At 40.9% G+C, this 24,103-nt stretch overlaps 1 protein-coding gene across 8 annotated transcripts in view; it reads left to right on the top strand.

The window, feature by feature from the left end:
* CEP170 (centrosomal protein 170) overlaps positions 1-24,103 on the top strand; it is a 120,584-nt gene that overhangs the window by 40,898 nt on the left and 55,583 nt on the right. For 7 of the 8 annotated variants that reach the window (XM_030556996.1, XM_030556992.1, XM_030556991.1 and 4 more), the window contains exon 6: positions 18,163-18,312. The exons of the other annotated variant lie outside the window; for it this stretch is intronic. In XM_030556996.1, coding sequence (XP_030412856.1) covers positions 18,163-18,312 — 150 coding nt within the window. The remainder of the gene's footprint in view (positions 1-18,162; positions 18,313-24,103) is intronic. 8 annotated transcript variants of the gene reach the window in all.

Raw genomic sequence — 24,103 nt, 5'->3', positions numbered from 1 at the left:
GGTCCTGCCGTTTGGTCTGTCCACTGCCCCCAGTGTGTTTACAAAATGCATGTCGGTGGTAGCGGCCTACCTCAGACGGCGGGAGTGTGACGATGTTTCCCATGGGAGCCAACTGAGCTCACTCAATTAGGGTGAACTGCAAACAGAATGGGGCAAACAAACCCCAAAAGCTGGTGGATATTTCAGTACTAGATTTACCAAGCCAGCACAAAACAACTTCTGTATTACCATACAGGTTACTCAGAAGTCCAAACAATGCAGTTCCCTTAAAGTACCCAGCCTCAGGCCTCCATCCAGACACACATATCAGATATGATGATGATTACGGAAACTCTTATCTCATCATATAAAAGAAAAGGGTCTTCCAAAGGATCAACCACACACCCAGGTCCAATTATAACTTAGATCTTACCCAAAATACACGCTTATAGGCAATTCTTATTAACTAAGCTAAAATTTATTTAAAAAGAAGAGAGAGAGTGTGTTGGTTAAAGATCAATATACCTACAGGCTTGAGTTCAATTTCTTGAGGTCCAGGCACATAGCAGAGATGAGCTTGTAGTTGCCAAAAGTCCTTTTAGATATAGTCCATGGGTTATAGTCCAATGTCCATATTCAGGTGGACTCCAATCAGTGACTGGGGATCTCAATTCTTATGGCTTAAGGTTTCCCCCTCTTGAAAACCAAAGCAGATCTGAGATGAAGTAGGATCGCGTCCCAGGGTTCTTACACATTTCCAGTAGCCTTTTGGCCTGTGAAAACAATAGGTTTAACTTTCCTTCTCCCAAACATCCTGGCAATTAGCAAAGGGTAATTTATCCATTGAACACTTCAGATGCAGGTTACCACAACCTTCAAAGACACATATAGACAATAATACTATTTTACTCAAGTGTCTTCCTAAATGTTAATACTTTTTTTATCTTTGAATCAAAGCTGTAGCAATAGACAAGACTTGTTTGCTTACATCACAAGACCTGAGCAAACATCTGCCCTTCTATTTCTAACAATACAGGCCTGCATTTCAAAGCTCTGTTTATTTACGTATCTTCCTAACCAATCTCTAAAAGTTCGGCCATGAGTCAGGTCAGTCTGTGAGTTAATTAACTCTGTCTGGCCCTGTCCCCTTCCAATGAAATATTACGCTCTTAATGTCACGGGGGGTCCAGATATTTCCCCATCGGGACGATTGGCTTGTCAAGGGCACCTCCTGGTCGCAGGTGAGGGATCACATGGCACTCCTCCTGTCCACATGCACCTCCTTGGGCCTCTTGGTAAACAACACCAAGTCCATGTTAATCCTGGTCCAACACATAGAGTTTATCGGAGCGCTCCTGCACACAGCATTGGTCAGGGCCGCTCTCCCACCAGACAGATTCAAGACCATGAAAGGTCTCATCAACTCAGTCACAAGGTTCCCGGTGACAACTGCCAGGGTTTACCTGCAACTCTTGGGTCACATGTCAGCGTGCACATACGTGGTCCATCACGCAGACTCAGGATGAGGCTCCTCCAGCTCTGGTTGGCCTCAGAGTTCTCCCAGGCTACGGACAGGATAGACACGGTCCTCACCATGCGAGACTCTGTGATCACCTCCCTAAAGTGATGATCCACCCCAAACAACATGCTCCAAGGGGTCCTGTTTAGGGACAGGGCCCCGTCGTTGAAGCTGGTGTCCAATGCATTGAACTTGGGTTGGGGGACCCATGTGAGGAACTTTCAGACCCGAGGCCTGTGGTCGTCTCAAGACCTAACCCTGCATATAAACGTCAAGGAGCTCAGGGTGATGTGGGTGGCATGTATGGCCTTCCACTCGCACCTGGAGGGCAAGGTAGTCAGGGTCTTCACAGACAACAAAGCTTCAATATTCTATATCAACAGGCAAGGCAGGGCCCGATCCTCTGCCACAAAGCCTGTGGGACTTTTGTATAGCCCATGACATCCACCTGAAGGCCTTCCACCTACCTGGTGCCCAGAACGAGAGGGTGGATTGCTTGAGCAACATGAGTTGTCCCTTGCTTGCAACACGAGTGGTCCCTCTGCCCAGAAGTGGCCCACCGGCTCTTCCGAAGGTCGGGAACTCCCCAGGTGGACCTATTCACGACTTGGCAGAACCAGCAATCCCCCCGGTTCTGCTCCAAGGGGAGCCTGAGGAGGGGCACTATCTCTGATGCCTTTTCACCTGTCCTGGTCAGGCTGGCTTCTCTACATCTTTCCCCCGTTCCCTCTAATCAGCAGGGTCCTGGAGAAGATAAAGTTGGACATGGACAAGGCCCAGATCCTCCTGATTGCCCCGGTGTGGCCCAGGCAGCATTGGTATGGGACCTTCACAGGCCTGGCGGTAGCTTCGCCATTGCCGCTCCGCCTGGACCTGCTTTCTCAGGGCCAGGGCTGCCTCCTCCATCCCAACCTAGCAGCTCTTCGCCTCACGGCATGGCTGCTCAATGGTTAGGTGGAAAGGAAAGGACATGCTCAGAGCAGGTTCAGTGTGTCCTCCTTGAAAGCAGACAGCCCCCGACTCGCTGCACTTACTTGGAGAAGTGGTCCCAGTTTTCTAGGTGGGCGGTGGACCAAATGTCTCCCTGGTGACCGCACCGATCAAGCTTATCCTTGGTGCCCTCATCAGTCAGTGTGCACCTGGCAGCCATGTCGGCCTTCTATCTGCCAGTGCAAGGGCACACGGTATTTTTCCATGCTATGACTGGCCAGGTCCTTAAGGATGTGGACTGTCTTTTACCGTATTCTAGGCTCCCGGTCCCACAGTGGGATCTAAACCTGGTGCTGGCTTGACTTATGGGGCCCCCATTTGAACCAGTAGCCACCTGTTCCTGCTCTCACCTCTCGTGGAAGGTGGCCTTCCTGACCTCCAAGCCGCCATACACAGTCTTTGATAAGGACAAGGTCCAGCTCTGTCCACACCTCACGTTCCTCTCGAAGGTCGTCTCTGCCCACCACATGGGTCAGGAGATTTTTCTACCAGTCCTCTGCCCCAAGCTTCACGCCTCCAGTGAGGAGCACTGTCTCCACACGCTTGATGTGTGGCGGGCTCTGGCTTTCTACCTCGAGTGGACTAAGCTGTTCAGAAAGTCCTTGCAACTGTTCGTCACCTCGGCAGAGCACTCGAGGGATCAGCCGATTTCCACTGAGCGGCTTTCCAATTGGATCACTTCGTGCATCCATTCCTGTTATGAGCTGGTGGGTGTCCCCCCAGCCACCCATTGCGAGGGCACACTCGACTTGGGCACAGGCCTCATCAGCTGCCTTCGTGGCCCACGTCCCCATCCAGGACATTTGTAGGGCTGCTACATGGTCTTCAGTTCACATGTTCACCTCGCGGTATTCGATCATCTCCCAGACCAGGAATGACATCTTGTTCCTCAGGGCTGTCCTCTGTCCTGGGAACTTGTGAACTCCTACCCATCTCCAACAGATATAGCTTGGAATCACCTATTGTGGAATACACATGAACAATCACTCAAAAAAGAAAAGACAATTACAGTTTCCTTTTCCGTAACTGATGTTCTTTGAGATATGTTGCTCATGTCTATTCCACATCCCACGCTCCTTCCCCTCTGTCGGAGTTGTCTGGCAAGAAGGAACTGAGGGTGGTGGAAGCACGCAGTGCCCCTTATACAGTGCCAGGCAGGCACCACTCCAGGGCTTATGGGGGCGTTCCCCCCCATGGGTACTGCTAGGGGAAAAACTTCTGGGATCGGTGCACCTGGCGAGCATGCACACCTGTTGTGGAATAGACATGAGCAACACATCTCGAACACCAGTTATGGAAAAGGTAACTGTCTTTTCTCGTAGCATATTGGCATCATGGATCAGTTTTCACTTTTAAATAAAAATTAATTTATTTTTGGAACAATAGATAATGTTTTATTTTAATGTTCCAAGTTAACAGGATGAACAGAAGTTAGTTGTGCAGAGATTCTGTTAATGTGCATAGCATCATAGTACTTTAAAAAAAAAAAACTTGGAGTGACGTGTTTTTAAATAATGCATACTGGAAATCTAGACTTTCTGCCCAAAATTGTTTGAAAGAATACTTTGACTCAAGGTCACCTTGTCTTTTTTAAAATTGTTTTAGGATACCCAATTTAAGCTAATTTTATGAAGTTGTACTCTTATAGGCACAACCATAAAGCTTTTCTCCTTTACTTTCTATTTCTTCTCTTTACAATCATTCTTTAATAATAATAAAAAAAAATTGAGCATTTCTAAGCAGTTGTATTAATGTGGTTCTGCTTTGAAAGGTGACTAAAACGGCATCTCCTCACTCAATTAGACCAGCTCCTTGTGTGCAAGTCATTCATACTGTTTGTTACTAACATAAGTTTGTTCATCAAGGGCTGCTGTGGATTCTCCCTTGTTGATCTGAGGGCTTTCTACTGAAAGAGTCTTTATGCTTGTTTACGTGCCAGCCAAAAGAACCAACTTGAATTTCACGTCCTTTTTACTTGTGAACTGAGTAGTTTTGGTGTGGAAGTCAGTGGAAGACAAATATAGAACTTCACAATTCCATCTTTACAGTTGCTTTTCTGAGCAGAGGTGCATTTGAAATAAAACTCATTTTTTAGCTGTACACTTTTAAAAGCTTTCCATTGTCATAGAAAGCTTGTGCTCATTGGTTTTATGTTCTCTTTTGCAAGTCCTTAAGTAATAACTATATCAATATTCTGGCAGCTGTAAGGGAGAAAAATCAATATTCACTATAAAACTATTTCTGTATGTGAAGAGGATTCATTCAGGAATGCTTTACACTGTAATTTTAAGATTAATAACTAGTTACTATATGAATGTTGGAACAGCAGGGCTATTTTGTTTAAAAATATATTAATATGCATTTTATTATGCTCTCATTATTGTATTTGTAGTAATCTAGTTTGTAAATGTGAATGGTAAACTACATTAAACCTTACGATATCTGTATTTAAGCAGCAATTGTAAGGATTTGAATTAAAACTGTAAATAAGGGAGGGGTATGTCCATTATTTTTAACAAAAAGCATTCCAACCTTCCTGTGTGTATTTTAACAGGCAGATATAATCATAGGACATTATCCATATGATAAAACAAAGCATTCTCACAGACATTAGAAATTGTGTAGCAATCATATTGCAAAATCTGTTTACTCAACACTTTATAATAATGACTGACTAAAACAGTAATTATATTTTACTTATTTAAAAATGTGTGTGAATGGAATTTTACAATGCTGTCATAAAGAGAGATTTGAGAGAACATTTTTAAATCTTTTTGCAGCATTGTAGATAGTAAATTACCCTGAAAATAAAATCAAAGAACTGATAATAAGTGTGAATAAATAAACCAAGAGTGAACAATCTCTACACATTTAAATTGTTATTCAAAAGAAAATTGAAGGTATTAAGACAGACATTTCTCTTTAGAAAATAGCTTCCAAATCTGATGGATTTTGCACACCCCTGTGGCTTAATTACTCTTTTCGTAGCTCTAATGATTCATGCCAAAAAGAACAGTACATCAGCCCAACAAATATTCCTGGTCACAGAACTGGACTCATAAATAATTAATATATTGAAAGGTCATTGGGAATAATAACACCCAGTGAATCAGCTGAGGAAATTTATCCTGATTTTTTGTTTTGTTTTGCCATTTTTCAAGAAGTGATACTTGTCTTTACCCTGGTTAAGGAAGAACTACAGAAAGTGAGTGCTGAATTTGCTTTTCAAAGATCTAGCTAGACTTTGGACTTCTTGGGGCAATTATTTTGTTTTAAATTTTGAAGCCCTATGGAGAATGAAGACTTCATTATGACAAGCAAGTACAAAATACATGCACGCACATGGATATGTAACTGGCTTCTGAAAGAATGTGGGAGAATATTAGATTTGTCACATTGATATCTTTGGTTTCTTATTTGAGAAGCCCTTTTGCTCTAGCAAATTCTCAATTACTGTTTTAATTTTTATTTTGGGGAAGTATTTTTTGTTTTTTCTGATTTTACTTGTTTACTTTGTAATAGGAATGATTTATAGAATTTGTGCGAAAGTTTAAGATCACTTCATGAGGCCAGTCTGCACTATACAATTGACCTGTTCTCCTGGGTTACATGCTAAAAAGCTATTATTTTAAAATGTTTTTCAAAGGTGACTCTCAAGAACAAAATCCATTGAATCTGAGTTTGAAAAGCAACTTAAATGTAGGCCATATGTATAGATAGGGAAGTGGGCATGTGAATTCTACTCCAGTATAGTGTAACACTCTTTTTCAAAGGAAAGAATATTCCTGGTTTTTTTATCAGTGTTTCTTCTGTGTGATCAGTGGTTTTGACCTAAGAATGATCTGTTTTAAATTGTTATGAACACATGGGCTACCATCACTAGTGGAAAAAGAACAGGAGCTCAGTTTGAGCTTAACCTTAACCCTGACAATAGTGAGCTCCGGGACTTGACTCTGAAACCCTTTCCGTTCCCCCACTCTTTGTTGGACATCCCCACCATCCTTCCTCTCTTTCAGGTCTGTAATGTTAGATTCTTCTTGACTTTCTACTTTTTTGCCCTGCACATCTAGACTATATCCAAATCCTGGTAACAAATTTCTAAAATTCAACTTTATCTCTCTGTCCCTATATCTAAAGCTTGTGTCCAGGACGACCTTCTCTCACAGTTTGATTGCTGTAACTTTCACCTCTCTGGGTTCCCTGAAACTCCACCTACCCTTGCCCAAGTCCATGTAAAACACAGCTGCTAAAATAATTTGTCTTTTTTCTATTACTTTCTCTGTCACCCACTTTTTAAAAAATTCTTCCACTGGCTCCTTGGTTTCTACTAGCTTTGCCATTAGCACACTTTTCAATGTGCCGCCCACTCATTATTGAACTTCCTCACTATACTTCTGTTTCATTAGTGATGTCAGTCTTGAATGCTCATTTGTCCATTTCTCCCACCTGTGCGTTCTCTCATGCATCTCCTTACACATAGAACTCCCTTCCTGAACTAATCTGTAAAGGCCACTGCTCTTTCCTCTTTCAGATCCCTCTTCAAGATCTAGTTTTGCTGGCATGGTAACTGGCAGCTTAGCTGGGACAGGTGGACATAACTGTGATTACTCTTGAATGTATAGGTTACATAGATCTTCATTTTCAGAATCACTGAGTTGTATTATAGTTAATCTGTGTTACTGAATAATCTTATCATTGCCTTTATTATTACTCCATTCCCTTCCTGCCCCTTATTTGTTACTCTCTTGTCTCTTAAGTGCCTTTTGAAAATGAGACTTAGGATATGTCTGCACAGCAAAGAAAAACCAATGGCTGGCCTGTGCCACCTGACTTGGACTCACGGGGCTCTGACTGTGGGGTGTTTCATTACTATGTGGACTTCTGGCCTCAGGCTGGAGCCTAGACTCTAGGACCCTGTGGGCTGGGACAGTCCCAGGGTTCAGGCTCCAGCCTGAGTGAAACAGCCCTGCAGCCCGAGCTGGTGAGTCTGAGCCCATGTCCACACTACAGGTTAAAATCGATTTTATAAAGCAGACTTTATAAAATCGATTTTGTGCGTCCACACTAGGGCTACTTACATCGATTTTGAGCGTCCATGTTCCCTGGCGTCCATCTTTTCCCTGAGTGTTGCATTCTGGGTACCTATCCCACAGTTCCTGCACGGGTCCCTGGCCTTTGGAATTATGGGATACTACCCCAGTGCCTGATGGGGCCAAAATCCCCGTCGTGGGTGGTTCTGGGTACAGCCTCAACCCCCCCCCTCCTGTCAGCGCAACACAATCACTTTGCGCGGTTTTTACTGGCTGCAGTGAGAAAACGCCATTTTGCAGCAAGCATGGATCCAGGTCTGCTCTTATCCTTGATCGCGAATGCTGTAAATACTTCACGCATTATCGTGCTATCCATGCTGAACCATGAGTCAGAAATGCAAGAGAGAATGCTTGACTGCGGGGACGACAGTGATGAGGACTTGGAGAACGAGTTTTCTGACACCCCGGGCCCCTGCACTTTGGAGCTCCTGACGGTTATGGGGGAGGTTCTACCCGTTCCGCGCCGCTTTTGGGCAAGGGAAACAAGCACTGACTGGTGGGACCGCATAGTCCTGCAGCTGTGGGACGATTCGCAGTGGCTGCGGAACTTTCGCATGCGTAAGACCACTTTCTTTGAACTTTGTGACTCACTTTCTCCTGTCCTGAAGTGGCATAATACCAGGATGAGACCAGCCCTCACAGTGGAAAAGCGAGTGGCAATAGCCATCTGGAAGCTTGCAACGCCAGACAGCTACCGGTCAGTCGGTAATCAGTTTGGAGTGGGAAAATCTACTGTGGGGGCTGCTGTGCTGGAAGTATCCAAAGCAATCATTAAGCTGCTGCTTCGAAAGGTTGTGACTCTGGGAAACGTGCAGACCATTGTGGATGGCTTTGCTGCAATGGGATTCCCTAACTGTGGGGGGGCCATAGATGGAACCCATATCCCTATCTTGGCACCGGAGCACCAGGGCGCCCAGTACATAAACCGCAAGGGGTACTTTTCGATGGTGCTGCAAGCCATGGTGGATCACAAGGGACGTTTCACCAACATCCACGTGGGATGGCCAGGAAGGGTTCATGACGCACGTGTCTTCAGAAGCACTACACTGTTTAAACGGCTGCAGCAAGGGACCTACTTCCCTGACCAGAGAATAACAGTTGGAGATGTTGAAATGCCTATAGTTATCCTTGGGGACCCAGCCTACCCCTTGATGCCCTGGCTAATGAAGCCATACACAGGCAGCCTTGACAGTGATCAGGAGTTGTTTAATTACAGGCTGAGCAAGTGCAGAATGGTGGTTGAATGTGCATTTGGCAGATTGAAGGGAAGATGGCGAACCCTTCTTACTCGCTCAGATCTTAGCCAAACCAATATCCCCTTTGTCATTGCGGCTTGTTGTGTGCTCCACAATCTCTGTGAGAGTAAGGGGGAGACCTTTATAGCGGGGTGGGAGGCCGAGGCAAACAACCTGGCTGCTGAGTATGCGCAGCCAGACACCAGGGCAATTAGAAGATCACACCAGGATGCTGTGCGCATCAGAGAAGCCCTGAAAAGTAGCTTCCTCATGGGCCAGGGTACAGTTTGAATGCTGAGTTTCTTTTCCATTGATTACCACCCTCCCCATGTATTCAGTCCTGCTGCTGCAAGCTGCCTTCCCTGCACCCTTACACAACTGCTTGCTTACGGTAATTAAAATAGCTGTCTGTGTATTTGGAAAACATTGAATTCTTTATTATAAGACAGTCACTGTAAGCAGCGCACCCTCCCTTTTGCTTTTTTTAAGCCTGCGAATAGAATTACATTAATAGGGTTTTTTTGGTAGGAGAATAGTAAATGGCTAGGGTTAGGGATGGATATAGGACGGAAAGACAAAGTCAGTTATGGGAGCCCAGAAGTGGCTTCATGGACCAGGGAACGGTGTGATTGGTATGTTTATTTCCCTGTTATTACCTACCTCCCCATGTCTTGACTCTGGCTTCTGCAAACGAGCTTCCCTGCACCCTTCCTTAACTGCTTGCTTATTGAAAATAAAGTTTCTGTTGTTTGTTAAAGAAATTGAGTTGTTTATTAAAATTCAGACACTTTCAGCAATCAATCATCATGCTTGCTGTTACAATCCTGTGCATGAAATTTCATAACTCGGGGTTCTCCGGGGAAGGGAGAGAGGGAGGTTTGTAGGAAGGGGGAGGGAGGTTGGTAAGAAGAAGGCGCATCAGAGAAGACATAACAAGATTTATCATGGACCATGGTACGGTATGACTGCTTTGTTCATTTTCCCTGTATTACCCACCTCCCCATGTGTTAACTCCTGATGCTGCAAACTAGCTTCCCTGAAGCTTTGCAAAGCTGCATGCTTTATTTCTTTAACAACCCACCGTCACACTGACTTTGAATAGCATGTCCTGAGAATACAGTAAGTAAATGGTGCCAAGGGAGAGGTTTGGGAGGAGTACAGGAGGGAAGAAAGATAACAGTAAGGGGTTTTCAATGTAATGACAGCCTTCTGCTTGGACTGTCCACAGGGGTGTAGTTGGCTGGTGCAGATACCCTTCCCCCACGCGTTCTTACACACCTGGTTCTGGAAGGTGTGGGACAGGGTGAGTACTGAGGGAGGTTATACATGGGCTGCAGAGGCAACCTGAGACCCTGCAGCTCTTCCAGCATATCGCGGAGTATGTCAGTCTGATCACGAAGAAGATCCAGCGTTGCTGCCCGCCAGCGCTGATCTTCCTGCCACCTTAAATCATTTTTAGCATCCCTCCTGTCTTCGCGTTGGTCCCTCCTATCTTCGCGTTGACTGGCAGCCTCCCTGTACTTGGCGACCAATCCTTTCCAGTCTCCCTGCTGAGCTCTCTCAGTACGGGTTACTGCCATAATTTCTGTGAACATCTCCTCACGCGTCCTCTTTTTTCTTAGCCTTCTTATGTGACCTCCACGTCGGACAGGAGAAGGGAGAGGGAGGCTGGAGAAATGTGCAGCTGTGGGGGGGGGGGTGGAAAGAGTGATAGAAGAATCATCAGAGACACATTTCACAGAACAATGGATACAGTCTTTCTCAGTGAACTGCGCTATTCACCGTACCTTGCACATGTAACTTTACCACAAGGTCGCATTAGGATTCTTTTAATACTCATTGCTTGTGGCTGAGGACTGAGATTTCAGCTCAGACGCAGGTCAGGGGAGCACACAGACCGTGTCCGGAGACAATGGTAAGTTATTTGGTAGTGAACCGTGCATTGGCTTGTAGTGCCCAGCACCCCCTGCTATTATCAGGTAGCATGAACAGTATTGGTGCAAAGTGCTTTAAGGAACAACACTGGTTTCTTTTCTTAAGCCATGGAAAAGGTGCAGCACAGGGAAATAAAAGTTCCCTCCCACAAACATCTGTGCTGCACTCTGTAGTTAGCTGTAATGCCATCTACCTATCCCCATCCCCCCCTCTGCCATGGCAATTAGTACGGATGATTCATGCTGTCCAAGTGCTAGGGGACACCGCCCCGTAGTAATGAATAGCTTTCTAACCACCACCACCTGGGTCATTGTTTTAGGTTTTTCATTTACTGGCTCAGCACAGAAGAAAGGAATGAATGGTCATCTCTGTTTCCTTACTAAAAAGTACATTACTTTCTAACAGGAGACCATGAACGATATCACTCTCCTGAGGATAACAGACAGAGAAAAAGAAATCATGCTTCTTGAATGCAAGCAGTCGCCAGGTCAATTTGCTGCTAGGATTTGTCATGCAATGATACCTGATTACGTGCTGCAGTCATGGCGTGGTAAAGTTTCGTTTCATGGCGGACGGAATAAGGCCGCCCTGCCCAGAAACCTTCTGCAGAGGCTTTTGGGGTACCTCCACGAGTGCTTCATAGAGATGTCCCTGGAGGATTTTCGCTCCATCCCCAGACATGTTAACGGACTGTTCCAGTAACTCTAATTCCAGCTACTGCATGCAAGCACTCATGAAGATCAGTCACTAAAAAAGGCTTGCATTCATTCAGCCTACGCTTTTAATAAAAAAAAGTGCACTCACCAGAGGATGATTCCACAGCATCATTTTCTGTGCTACAGGCTTGAGAGGGCTGGCAGGGTACTTCTGTAAGGGTTATGAAAAGATCCTGGCTGTTACTGGGAATTGGATGCTCTGTGCTCTCTGCTGTTTCGTCCTCCTCCTGGTCCTCTTGGTCCTCATCATGATCTCCGCCGTCCTCTAAATCTTCAGCAGGGGCAGAGATCACTATCCCCACCTCTGAATCCACAGACAAGGGGGGGAGTTGTCGTTGCACAGTTCCCCAATGTTGCGTTCAGCTCCTCGTAGAAGCGGCATGTTTTGGGGCCAGATCCTGACCTGCCCTTTGCTGCTTTGGTCTTCTGATACGCCTGTCTGAGCTCCTTCACTTTCACCCTGCACTGCAACTAGTCTCTACTGTGTCCTCTCTGCCTCATGGCATTAGAAATCTTTTCAAAGGTTTTCTCATTTCTTCTGCTGGACCTCACTTCTGAAAGCACTGACTCTTCTCCCCATACAGCTATCAGATCCTGTAACTCCTGTGTGTTCCATGCTGGAGCTCTTTTCCTATTCTCAGGAGATTGCATTGTTATCTCTGCTGCTGAGAGCTCCACGCTGGGCGAACAGGAACTGAAATTTCAAAGTTCCCGGGGCTTTTCCTGTTTACCTGGCCAGCAGTAGAGTTCCTTTCCCTGTGCAGAGCGGCCACTGGTGCACTATGGGTTACGTCCCGGAGGCCATTAACTTCTGTTTCCGTCCACACTAGCATAAAATCGATTTTATAAAATCGATTTTAGGGTTACTCCGCACGTTTAGATGTACAGAAATCGATTTTTGGGACCCTTAAAATCGATTTACTGTACTCTGTAGTGTGGACGGTTACAGCTTTAAATCGATTTAACGCTATTTAAATCGATTTAAAGCTCTAGTCTGGACCTGCCCTGAGTCAACTGGCACGGGCCAGCCACAGGTTTTTTTTCTTTTGCTGTGTAGACAAATCCAAAGGCTCCAAAGTTGCTTAGGGCCTTTTTAGAAATTTAACCCATTTATACAGCATGCATCACAACAGGACCGCATTCCTCATTTATAACTTTGGCTATTACTGTAATGCTGAAACTTATGAAGATGATTATTATGACACTAATATAATTTATACCAGATAATGTTCATGCCCATATAGAATGTCTCATGAAGAAGGTATACAGTGAACTATGGGTCAAATTTTTAAAGATATTTAGATGCCTTAACGATGCAGATAGGTATGTCAGACCTGACAGTATCCTGAATGAACTTAGTTCAATAAAGTTAAACCTGATTGAATTAGGGTTAATACCTTTGGGGTACATTGTATTAGAAATGCAAATGTTTATGTACGATTGTGAGAGCTTATGGAACTTTAGCAAGAAGATAAGATTAATGTGCTCTGTAAAAGGTGTATGAGGGAGGTTCAGAGGTCTTTTTGGAACAATATGTGTGAAGTAGATTTCCTAGGAATTACTTTGAGCTGAGGGGAATGTAAATTCTCCCCCTCTGAAGCCAACCTTTTGAAGATATGCCCTGGGGAGAGAGACTCATTGTATGTATACCAATTACCTGATTCTGGGTACTCCTGATCGAAGACCTCTGATCTGTATAAAAGGCTGGACTAAGCTTGTCATGCATGTGCTTGTTTTGAGCTGAAGCTGTGATGAACTAGTAACCACAAGGATTCCCGAAAGGGGCAGGTTGAGGGATTTATTCTGCAAGAATCCATTTTAGGGTTCGGGTCAGAAGGGAGAGATGTGAGTCTTCACTAGGGTTGCCAGCTCTCCAGGGTTGTCCTGGAGTCTCCAGGAATTAAAGATTAATCTTTAATTAAAGATTATGTCATGTGATGAAACCTCCAGGAATATGTCCAACCAGAATTGGCAGTTTCCACCCACAAGAGACAATAGCTGGGGAGCTGGAAACCAAGATTATGTGCCCTTGCTGGGGCACTGAGGGGAAATAGAGGTACAGTTGCCATGAACTGTGACCATAGGTGAGGGGTGGGATTTTTAAAAGTACCTAGATGCCTAACTTTTGTTGAAATTGTGGTTTTGAAAATCCTACTATGTGCCAATATACATCTTTAGGCGCTAATACCTTTAACAATCTGGCCTTATGTTCTTTTGTTCTTTAACTTATATGGTGCTTCTCAGTTTCTTGTAAACATATGAAAATATTAGTAAAATAAGTGACGGAGGAGGGATTTAAAATATTTCAAAACTTCTCTATTTTCATTATAGATGAGCAGAAGAACTTAGAATACATTTTAGAATAAGCACAAATGAAGAATAAATACAGTAAACCTTTTCTTTCTTCTGGGAACTAAAAATGAACTGAAGTTTGGGTTTGATTTTATCGTGATTAATTTTCTTGTAGATTTATTAAGGAATTCTCAAGGCTTTAAACTATTTTTTCCCCAGGCATCCTTTTGCCCTCCCTGGGGTTACATCAGCAGTGAGGCTCCTGTTTCCATGATTTCCTGTAATAGTTTTTCTTGTAGGTGGTATGATACAAGCTATAACCACAGCGAAAAGTGGCAGCTATCTATACAGTACAGCTATACATTACATGGCTATCTAATGGAAGAATCCTGTACTGTGTGGTTTGCTGCTGAGGAGAACTGGTGGTCTTTCTTGCAACTATAGATAGCTCCAAAAGAATAATCAGCAAGATTCAGGACTGTCTATGTTTGTGACCAGCCTTCTGTCTTGAATTGGACCATTTGATTAATAGGTCTTAATGCAAATTATGTTGGTAGTAGGAGGAGCATGAGACTTTGTGCCTGATTCTATACTTTTATAGTACACTCATTCAATTGCTCCCTCCTAAGAAGGGAAATCATCATCTGATAAACTGTGGATTTACAAATCAGAATTTATAAATCCTTCTAATTGCAGGATCTCAAGCTCTGAATGAAACATTAGACAAAAAGTACTGGCCTTCCGTAAAATAGCTTCCCTTTCCTCCACCTGTCTTGACCCTGGAGTCAGAATTTTCATTTCCCTTCTAGAATGACACACTCAAGATTTCCCATAAAGCAGAAGCAGCAGTGACCACAGAGCTGAACTTTGGACCTATCTGAGGCTCAACAAGAGCTAGGAAAGTAAAAAAAGAAACTGAGGCTTCTTTCTTTAAAAGTAAGTTTCTAAGCCTTGTGATAGTGGCTTGGAAACATAAACCAAAGTAAACTGTTGAAAGCGTAGCCACTATGATTTTATACCCTTCCATTATAGCCGTCCAAAGTTTTGTTTGAGAATCATGCAAACAAAAATACTTTATTTGGAAGGCTCTCAGGTCACCTCATAGCTGAAAGGCTGGAAGGAGAATGCATTATAGGCTGCCACTGAGAGTTCTAGGACCCGCATAGCTTAATATGTTCCCTCGTAGCTTACTACGTGCAAATGAGCTGTCTCTTTTGCTGAACAGGCAGTAACTTTGGAGGGATGGTATAATGGTGCAATGATGGTGTATTTTAGTGGATGAAGCATGGGCCTGCATTCTAATTCTGTTTCTGACACCAGATTCCTGTGTAGCCTTGGTCAAGTCATTTCATCTTTCTGTCTTAGTGTGACGTTAGTGATAATACCTACTTGTCTCATAGAAAGACAGAAGATAGGAGAGAGAGGGTTGTGGTGATTCATTGTTTGTGAAGTTCACCAAACTATGGTGTACAACCTTCCCATAGATGACAGTGTAGCAGACTTCCAAAAATTCAAGTTATTTGACCAATTGTCCTTTTCAGCGCTTTGTAAATTATTTGAAGTTGTCTCATAATTTTCTGAAACTTTCAAAATGCAGGCTAAGTCTCTGTTCAAAGATTACTTTTTTCTAAGTTTGCACAAACGTGTTTAATTATGTAAGTATGGGGAAGGTGGGGAAAAAAGTTTTTTCCCACTAGAGAAGAATTCAGGTAACATTTTTTAAAACCAGTTTAATAGCCAAAATGGTTGGTTGTATAAAGTTGAAATTTGGCATGAAAATGACCCTCATTGAAAAATGCGTTTGAGTGTTTTTATGAAATTCAGTTTTGAATAGACTAAGATGCTGATATCCAAGACACAGACAATTTAAGAACTTTTCCTTGCCTCTTTCTTCATCCTGTAATACTAGTCATTGGGCTAGATCATATCCTTGCTCCAGTGAGAAGCTCTGGGGTAGGATGGGAACAAAAGTATTAACACTCAGGATGTAGGATTATTTTGCCCATGTAGGGCAGAAACACAAAAAGGAAAAGCAAGCCTCTGAAACACAGGAAATGTGCTGAGTTGCTGAAAAAAAAGATGTTTGTGCTCCCACTTTTCCTGGCTCTGAGTACTAACCCCTAATCCAACTGGACACTTCCCTAGGGCTATAGAGTGCCCCACTCCTCATGCTGAGGGAGCACTACTAGCAACATTTACCTATGGCTTCTCACAGAACCATTGTGTAGAAGGAGAAGATGATATTCCTTGCATCCTTCCCCAGTCCAAGAACATCCTCACAGAACAAAGCAGAATTTAACGTTCAACCTGTCGCATCAGTGATTTCCATAAAAGAAGAAGCGAAATGATTTCATTGGGGCTTGCAGAGTGGTGAAGAGATTCATGGGCATAGTAAACAAATATTGTTCAATAATAGTCAGTAGTTTATGTGCAGAGCAAATTACTCCTGTAGTTCTGATTAGGTATGTATGAGTGAAGCATCATTCAGATCACATTATTCTACAGGCATTCATGCAATAAAATAGTTGGTGTTTGTTTTCAGTTTCTAAAGAGAATTGTAAAGCAGTTAATCAAAAGGATTATTTGAAAATAAAACGAGGAAGATGAAGTAGCTGCAGAAAGCAAGTAAAAGAAAAGAAGAGGTAGCATGATAGTTAACTTTATTTGCCTCTGTAAAACTTGCCATCTACCTGCACTAGTCAAAAGCAGCAGGAAAAGAAGGGAGAATGAAGAGAAAGAAGGGGAAATGGATATCACATCATGTATCATGCCTGTCTTGGGTTCAGAAGATATTCCAATTACTTCTAAAATAACTCGTGTATGAGATTATCAAGACATAAATCAAAGGGTAAAATTAATAAACCAAATAATTTTGAATTTTAGGCATGTTCAGTGTATAAATAATAGAATCAGGTGGAAGGCTAACTCTTTGCACTAGAATAATGTGCAGACATATAAAACAAATTTGAAAATGGTTTCTCATTCTCAAGTGTTGGCAAAACACAAATATTAATATATATGGACTCCTAGAGGCAAAATTTACATAATTGGCTTAAATGGGAATTTGTATTGCTGAACCCTGCAAAACTTTTTCACTCAAAAAAAGGACCTCTTTACAGTACTTGGGCTTCTGCTGTTTTCTTGGATATAGAAAAAGTGTTATAGATTGTGGCCATCTAGTGGTGAATTGGCTGATTTTTACTTTTAAAAATAAGAAACTTGTTCAGAATTTTGGTGAGCAGTGCATCTTGATTTATCTATTAGTACTGGCCAAAGCATTCTCCATTTATAAACGATCCATACAAAACTATGAAAAATATTGCATTTAGAAAAAATATCTACTTATTTTTGTGGTGTTTTGTTACTAGTGAGATTTTTACAAGAACAGAGAAGTAGTTTAAAAAGCTCCCTATTCCTTATGACAAAACAATCCTCTGACATCGCAAGAGCCAATTATTATATCATAGAATTACAGTGAGGGAAAAACATAAAAATCCTGTTGGTGTTGGAGCCTGTAGCAGAGTAGTAATAAAGTTAATTTAAATCTCTCTAAACAGAATTTTCCCAATAATATGTTTCTTGGCTTTAAAGAGTTTATTTCCCAAACTCCACTGAGTTTTTTTGAAAATAACTGCAAGCTATCTGTAATCCTGGTTCCCAAACTGTTGTCCCTGACCCACCAGTGGTCCATGGAAAAATGACTAGTACCGTTATGCTGACTCTCCTCCTTCCAAATTTCATTAAAAGAAACTAAAACATGCTTAATATTTTCTGAATTATTTTTCTAATTAAGCCATTACTTTAGTTGCTGCAGAGATGTTATTCTGTCACCAAAGTTAAGGGAAGGTGTTCAAGCAAACATCAGTGGGAGAGAAGATGGTCCAAGAAACAGCTTCGTTCATGATGTGGGTCACATGATGAGACTGAAGAACACTTGCTATATAAAATGGGAACTCTTCAGAAAAAAGCAAAAAAATTGAAGTATTGCTTTAATTAGAACAATACACATTGACGGAACCAGTAGCAAATATAAGTACACGTATTTCTCGTTTTTGAAAGTATATTTATAAAAAATTACCTGGCAAATACTTTTTAAAATGTTCTTGTTTTGCCACTGATTTGGCCACTATTTTTGTGCCCTGTTTAATTATTTTGATCAGAAGAATCATTGTTTCATATCTGGTCATTTCAACTACCATTTCCCTGAATTTGGGGAAACTGACAAATATCTGTTCTATTTCTAAAATTTATAATCTATTCTTTACAACAAATTAGTTGGTCAGATTAGTTTTAAAACGAAGGATCTGACTACTTATGCCAGTATTGACACAATCCATACATTAAAATTGAACATTGAATCAGGAAAGCATTGGGTTAATATGTATAATGATTTGTTTCATTTTCAGGTGTTTGGAGTGGATGACAGCCAGGATTATAATAGGCCTGTTATCAACGAGAACCAGAAAGATTTAGTAAAAGATTGGGCTATAAATTCTTCTACAGTAGTGCTGGAAGAAAAAAGACCACTGAGTACAACTGGATTTCTTGACACAGAGGTAGAATATAATTTTTGATGGTCTTCTTTTTTCTTCCAATAAAAAAGAGAGGGCACTAATAGTTGACCTGTGAGTGTTAAGCAGCTACCAAAGAAGACTTTGCATACAAAGCATTAATTTAGGCCTCTAAAAATTTGATTTTTCTCATCTGTTTTATTGTCGTTTATCAAAACTTTTTGTGTTAGAGATAGCTAAATTAAATCTTGAAGACATTAAGCTTTGCTACCTTCTGCTTGTACTTGTGTGCAGTTATAGGAAATAAAGCATGAGCAGTTAAGTGACCCACATAGAAAGAAAGTATGAATTCTGAAAACAGTCACAGGGAAATACAGATGGACATCTTCAGGGTTGGCGCTCGAAAGTGAGACCTGGTCTTTGAGAAGGCACTGATGTTAAATGTCTGAAAGGCAGTGTGGTTTTGTCAATTAGGCAAAGGACTAGAAGTTCTACGGCTGTATATATAAATCAGTTATGTCCATGTGACAGATGTTTGTCATACCTAATACTAGATTCCTGGATGGCATTCAGATACCAGATTGAAGGGTGCAGTCTGATAACCTGAATAGAATAGAAATAGAACAGAATCAGATTGATGCAGGATGATGAACTACATAACTTAAAGAAAGGGCACTACATCTGCTCTTAATTGCCTTGGCAGGACTTATGGTGAAAGATGGTCCAGCAAGAGGTCAGTCGAAATTTATTAAGTTCTTATTAAATAAGACCTTGACACGTGTCTGTGTGCTTACCAGCTACTAGTGCAAATAAGTTGTTTTTAATTGCTAAGAAACTACCATAGTCTGCTTGTTTGGTGGTATGTTAGTTACTTTGAGATCATGATGTTGACATACATAGTATATCTAAAATGTATGCTTGAATAGTGACTGTGAGAATATTATTTTGTCCTGTTCCATTACTTTCAGCTGTAAACCCACTGACTGTGTTTTTTCCTGTTTCCTTTTCTTCAGCTCCTTTGGGTCCTCTCCATCTTCCAATACTATCTAAAGAGGGGGAAGAATTTTTTGTCTTTCTTTAACTGCACGCATAGCCAAGTGTTGCGTGTGTGTTTGTGTGTAATGTTCTTTGTGCTTGAGTTTCTAGGCAGGTGTTAGTTTATTTGCAGATAAAAGGGGATTATGCCATAATGATAATATGTACCTGATTTTAACCAATGCCAAAAGATGCAGAATGAAGTCTAACACTGTTTCCTAAACTGACTCCATTATGTCTGTTCATTTGAGTTGATTACTGTGGGCTGAATCCTCAGCTGTGACCAGGGAATGTTGAGCACAGCTGAATAAGGAGCTGCAAAGGAATTGTTTATTGCTGCATACTCTTGGGTTTGTCTGCCATCCCCAACATAGTTTAGAGCAGCTTCAAAGCCGCTCCAAACTGTGCCAGTTAATAACTGTCCTCCAAGGACCATAATGTTGGCTGGAGATCAGTGTCACCCCCTGTAATTCTGAAGAGGTTCACACTCCATCTATGCTGGAGTGGTGAGGAGTGGCTGGTATAGAGTCACCTATGCTGCCAAATGCCAGTTGTGGATTCTCTCCTGCACAGGAATCCTCATCTGCCTGTTTAGGGCAGGTTTAAATCCCTTCATGCTGGTGGAGTTTTAAAATTGGGTGTACTTTAGTTTGCAATATCAGACCGTCTCTTGATAGTCATAATGCTTAGTAGAACTAGTAGGTTTCTAAATGTTTGGAGATGGACGGTTTTTGACACAGCTTTATTTATGAGGCTTTTCCAAGCCACAAAGGGTGATATCAAAGAAGGTGAACTCAGGAAGAGATGAAGACAGTTGTTGTTGGGGAAGGAGTCAGGAAGGCTTTGAAAGTAGAAGTAGATTGTACTTAAGCAAAAGAAAAAGAGAAGCTAGTTCAAATTCAAGCATCTGGAGGATGGGAATATGATCATGGCAATAGCCTTTTGGATGAACTAGAGAGAGGATTACAGTATTTAAAGTACAAAGTTACCAGAATACATACTAAAACTGTTTTTGTATTAGAGAGAAAAAAATAAACATAAGTTTTGGAGACATAGATGAAGAGGCAGGATGAGACAAGGGCCAGGATATGAGAGTAGAATGAAAAGGAGAAAGGGGTTAAAAAATAGATGCGTGTTGCAAGTCTGGGTGATGGGAAGAGTGAAAGTGGTGTCAATAGTCATGCAGACGGTGCAGAAGGATTTTCTGGGTGGAAAGATAATTTTCACCTTAGATGTGTTAAGTTTGAAGTGCTTGTAATACATCAAGAAGAAGATATACATCCAAATGAAGGAGTGAAATTGGCATCTTTCACTGAGGAGAATAGCAACCTTATATTTCATGGCAATGGTTAAATATTCTAAGATTGGCTGAAATTGAGGGAGTGAATGGAACAAAATAAAACAGAATGGAGTGAGTGAAAGATTTGGATTGATTATATGTAGTTCTTTGACTTCTTAACTTAAAACTATTGCATCTTAGTTGTTAATTATTGAATAAAGAATGAACTGCTCAGCCTCTGAGTCCAACCATTCAATAACAATATTTTAAAACACTTGTATTTTCTATATTAAACAGCAGCCCCTTGCCACTAGAGGTCAGCATGGTTTAAGGAAAAAAGCTAATAAAATTTTTTAGAACATTTAGAGAGTTTTTGGTGGGAAAATTAACAAGGTACATTTTTTTTATTAATTTGATTAATGTGATTACTTAAGCAGTTTGAGATTAGGATTTATTGCTTTCACCCACAGTTTGAACATAATTTTCAGCAGTCAGATTATTTTAGACTAACTACAGTTTTGTAATCTTTTACTTTGATACTAACATCATAAAATTTGTCTCTGCTCTTTTACTTCCTGGTTTTCTTTCACTTTTTGCACAAAATGGAAGCAGTCTTGTTAAAATTTTGGTACTCTACTTTCAGGTTCACATGTACTAGTTTGATGATATCATGGTCTTGAGCAGCTCTGAATGCCTATGTTCACTTTTTCTGCTCGCTTAAGTAATAGTAGTTGTATATAGCTAGTAAATATTCTAAGCTGTGAGTAAATATATTCTGTATGACTACTTAGCATATTGCATCTGTATTAGAACAGTTGAATCACTATGCTTCAAACAGGTTTTATTTTTATAATTTATACTTGCATTGTATTAACTCCTCGACACTTCAAAACAAACCATTTGGATGTCAGTAAATTCTCTGATCCATTCCTATACCCAAAACACTCAGCCTGAAATCTCTGGCAGTTACTTTTTTTCCCTTTTGGTTAAAAAAACTGCTCTGGCATGACTTAAGGTGTTCTATGTTACGTACTGTAGGTGTTTTTCAGCCATGTCCTTTAAACCTGAAGCATGTCCGTAGCAACCCTTTGGTGTATAGTCCATAAATCTGACCTGAAGATATGCTGCTCTCTATGGAGTTTAGAGCTAAAAGTCACAGTAAAGGGTTGTTTGATGCTCCAGGGAAAGTTGAGTCAACGTGAATCACTTGAGCAGTCAAAGTCTCAAATTTAAATCTGAAACTGTCTGAAATGGGGATCTGGAAACTCCTTATGCAGTATAAGATGATGCTCAGAGGATGTCTTCCTGGTGATTTGGAAGCCTGAGAGGCTGTTCGTACGATTTCTTATAGGAATAACTATAGGATTGGTAACTTTATTTTTTTGATGTGTGTGTCCTATTGGTTGTTTTCCACCATGGTGATGTATGTTAAACTTAAAAATAAAACTATTTTGTAACTTTGTCACTTTTGATAAGCTATTTGTTATTGTAGTAGAAATTTAAGAAGGAAGATAAGCTGCTTAATGTGACTGTCTTCACAACACAATACTATAGCAGAGGTTCAGCAACATAACCTGTGGCCCTGAATACTACATAAAAAGTAGGAGTTATATGTTGGCAGTGTAACTAATTTAATTGTCTTCTGAGAGTAAAATATAAAGCTCATTTTGTTATAATTAATTTTTGGGGCAGAGAAAGCTGGCCGTAATATCCTATTCTACAAAATGATAGAGTTCAGACTTCTGATAAAGGTGATTAAGTTCCAGGATTTATGGGTAGTATAGGCTGAGCTACTCAGATTTCCCTTTAGCATATGGTTCACAGGTGGTTAATTGGTCTTTATATCATATTTTGGCAGGAGTTTTAGTGTTGTAATAAAAACAATACTGTTAATGGGAACATGAGAAAATGAAGTAAATAAAGTTTAAGATAAACTTAGGATAAAGTTTAGGAAGATGAATCTTTTAGATGTTAACAAAAGTCTCTTCAATTAGTCTTAAAATGCTGCAAGTTACTTATGTAATTCAGTACAATATATGAACTGTTGTAGAAAAGTCTTTCATTCTTCTTGCCATCATTTTATTCTCCATTGTGGCCAGTAATACACACACTTAAAGTAAATGAAAAATTGCCTTCATTTTCTATAAGTAGAACTGAAACTTGTAACATTTGATTTTGAAAAATGAATTCAAGTTGCTGGTTTGTCTAATGGCAAAGATCAGGCTGATGGGCTCCTCTGGCATTTCACATTCCTAAAATAGTGTTGGAAGGTAGATTCATAGCATTCTTTGTACTCTTTTGTGTTAGTGATGTCAACTGCATCAGCAGGGGCAATTCAGGACCATGAATTCAAATCTTGACAATTAAATTAGAGAATGATTTTCAGTTGTTTTGTTCTTTAAAATGTATTATTTCTGTGTGTGAAGTCTAAACAAATTAATGATTTGGGGTTTAAAACATTTAAAGAAGGATTGAGTGACTGGGGCTGACTCAAAATTAATAAAATAGAGAACCTTTTACTTTAGACACTCAGTAAAATAGTTTGCTGATATTTGCTAGTGTCTCAGGACTGTCAGATGATTTAGATGAAATACGTAGGAATTTCAGTCCAGTTTCTTGTGTGAAAATGACCATCACAATAGACCGTAACTGGCACTCTGATTGGAAGTGCAAAGAATTCAGTGGACAAGGGAGATTCAGCTAAACTCTCAAGAGTGCAGGTAGCTCATCCAGATTCTTCATGAGGTACATTTGTGGGTCTCAGTTCCTCTACCTTAATCTATGATTATCACTGTTGTCTAGCTAGAGTTAACCATCTTCACTGGAGATGTAAATTGTCAGTAAAATTGTTCTTTTTAGACTCTTAAAGACAAATTCCCTGCACACAATCCCCTCCCCCCTTGTATCCATCCTATTAGTCTTCATTAACTTCAGGAGATACGATTTTTGTTGGGCTATGTGAATGAGTGAGATGCACAGACAGTGATACTGCGATATGTTAGATGAAATAGCAGTATTATATTTGTGTATTTAGAGACCTTTTCCAGAATAATGTTAAATTATACAACAGTAAAATTAAATTGTCATATAATTCAACACATAGACATAAGGACATGCCCTGTATGTAAGCCTAATTTTAAAAGTCTGAACTTTGATTAAAAAGGAAAGCTAAGTAAATAGAAATCAAAGCTATTCAAGCATAGTTTCTCTCAGGATAATATATTTTATGACCCTGTTCTTTCCAGATCTTTGTTTCCTTACATTGACAACAGTGATACCTCTAAGACAATCCTGGTTATCTTGTGAAACCCGATCATTTAATTTTTATCCATACTAAAAAATGTCCTCAGCTTCCTTTATTTTGGCTACAAAAATGCAATTCAGTCTTTTGGTTCATACATGAAGCTATGTTACTGGACTTTAACGATACAGTTTATTTATAATTCACAGAGCCAGATACCTTTTCCAGTCACTTCACATTTTCATGCTGAAATACAGTTCCAGACACCTTTATCTTCAGGC

Source organism: Gopherus evgoodei, chromosome 3, assembly GCF_007399415.2.
Source record: "Gopherus evgoodei ecotype Sinaloan lineage chromosome 3, rGopEvg1_v1.p, whole genome shotgun sequence".
Taxonomy (NCBI): domain Eukaryota; kingdom Metazoa; phylum Chordata; order Testudines; family Testudinidae; genus Gopherus; species Gopherus evgoodei.
The sequence above is the reverse complement of the archived record's forward strand: the minus strand, read 5'-3'. Positions and strand labels throughout refer to the sequence as shown.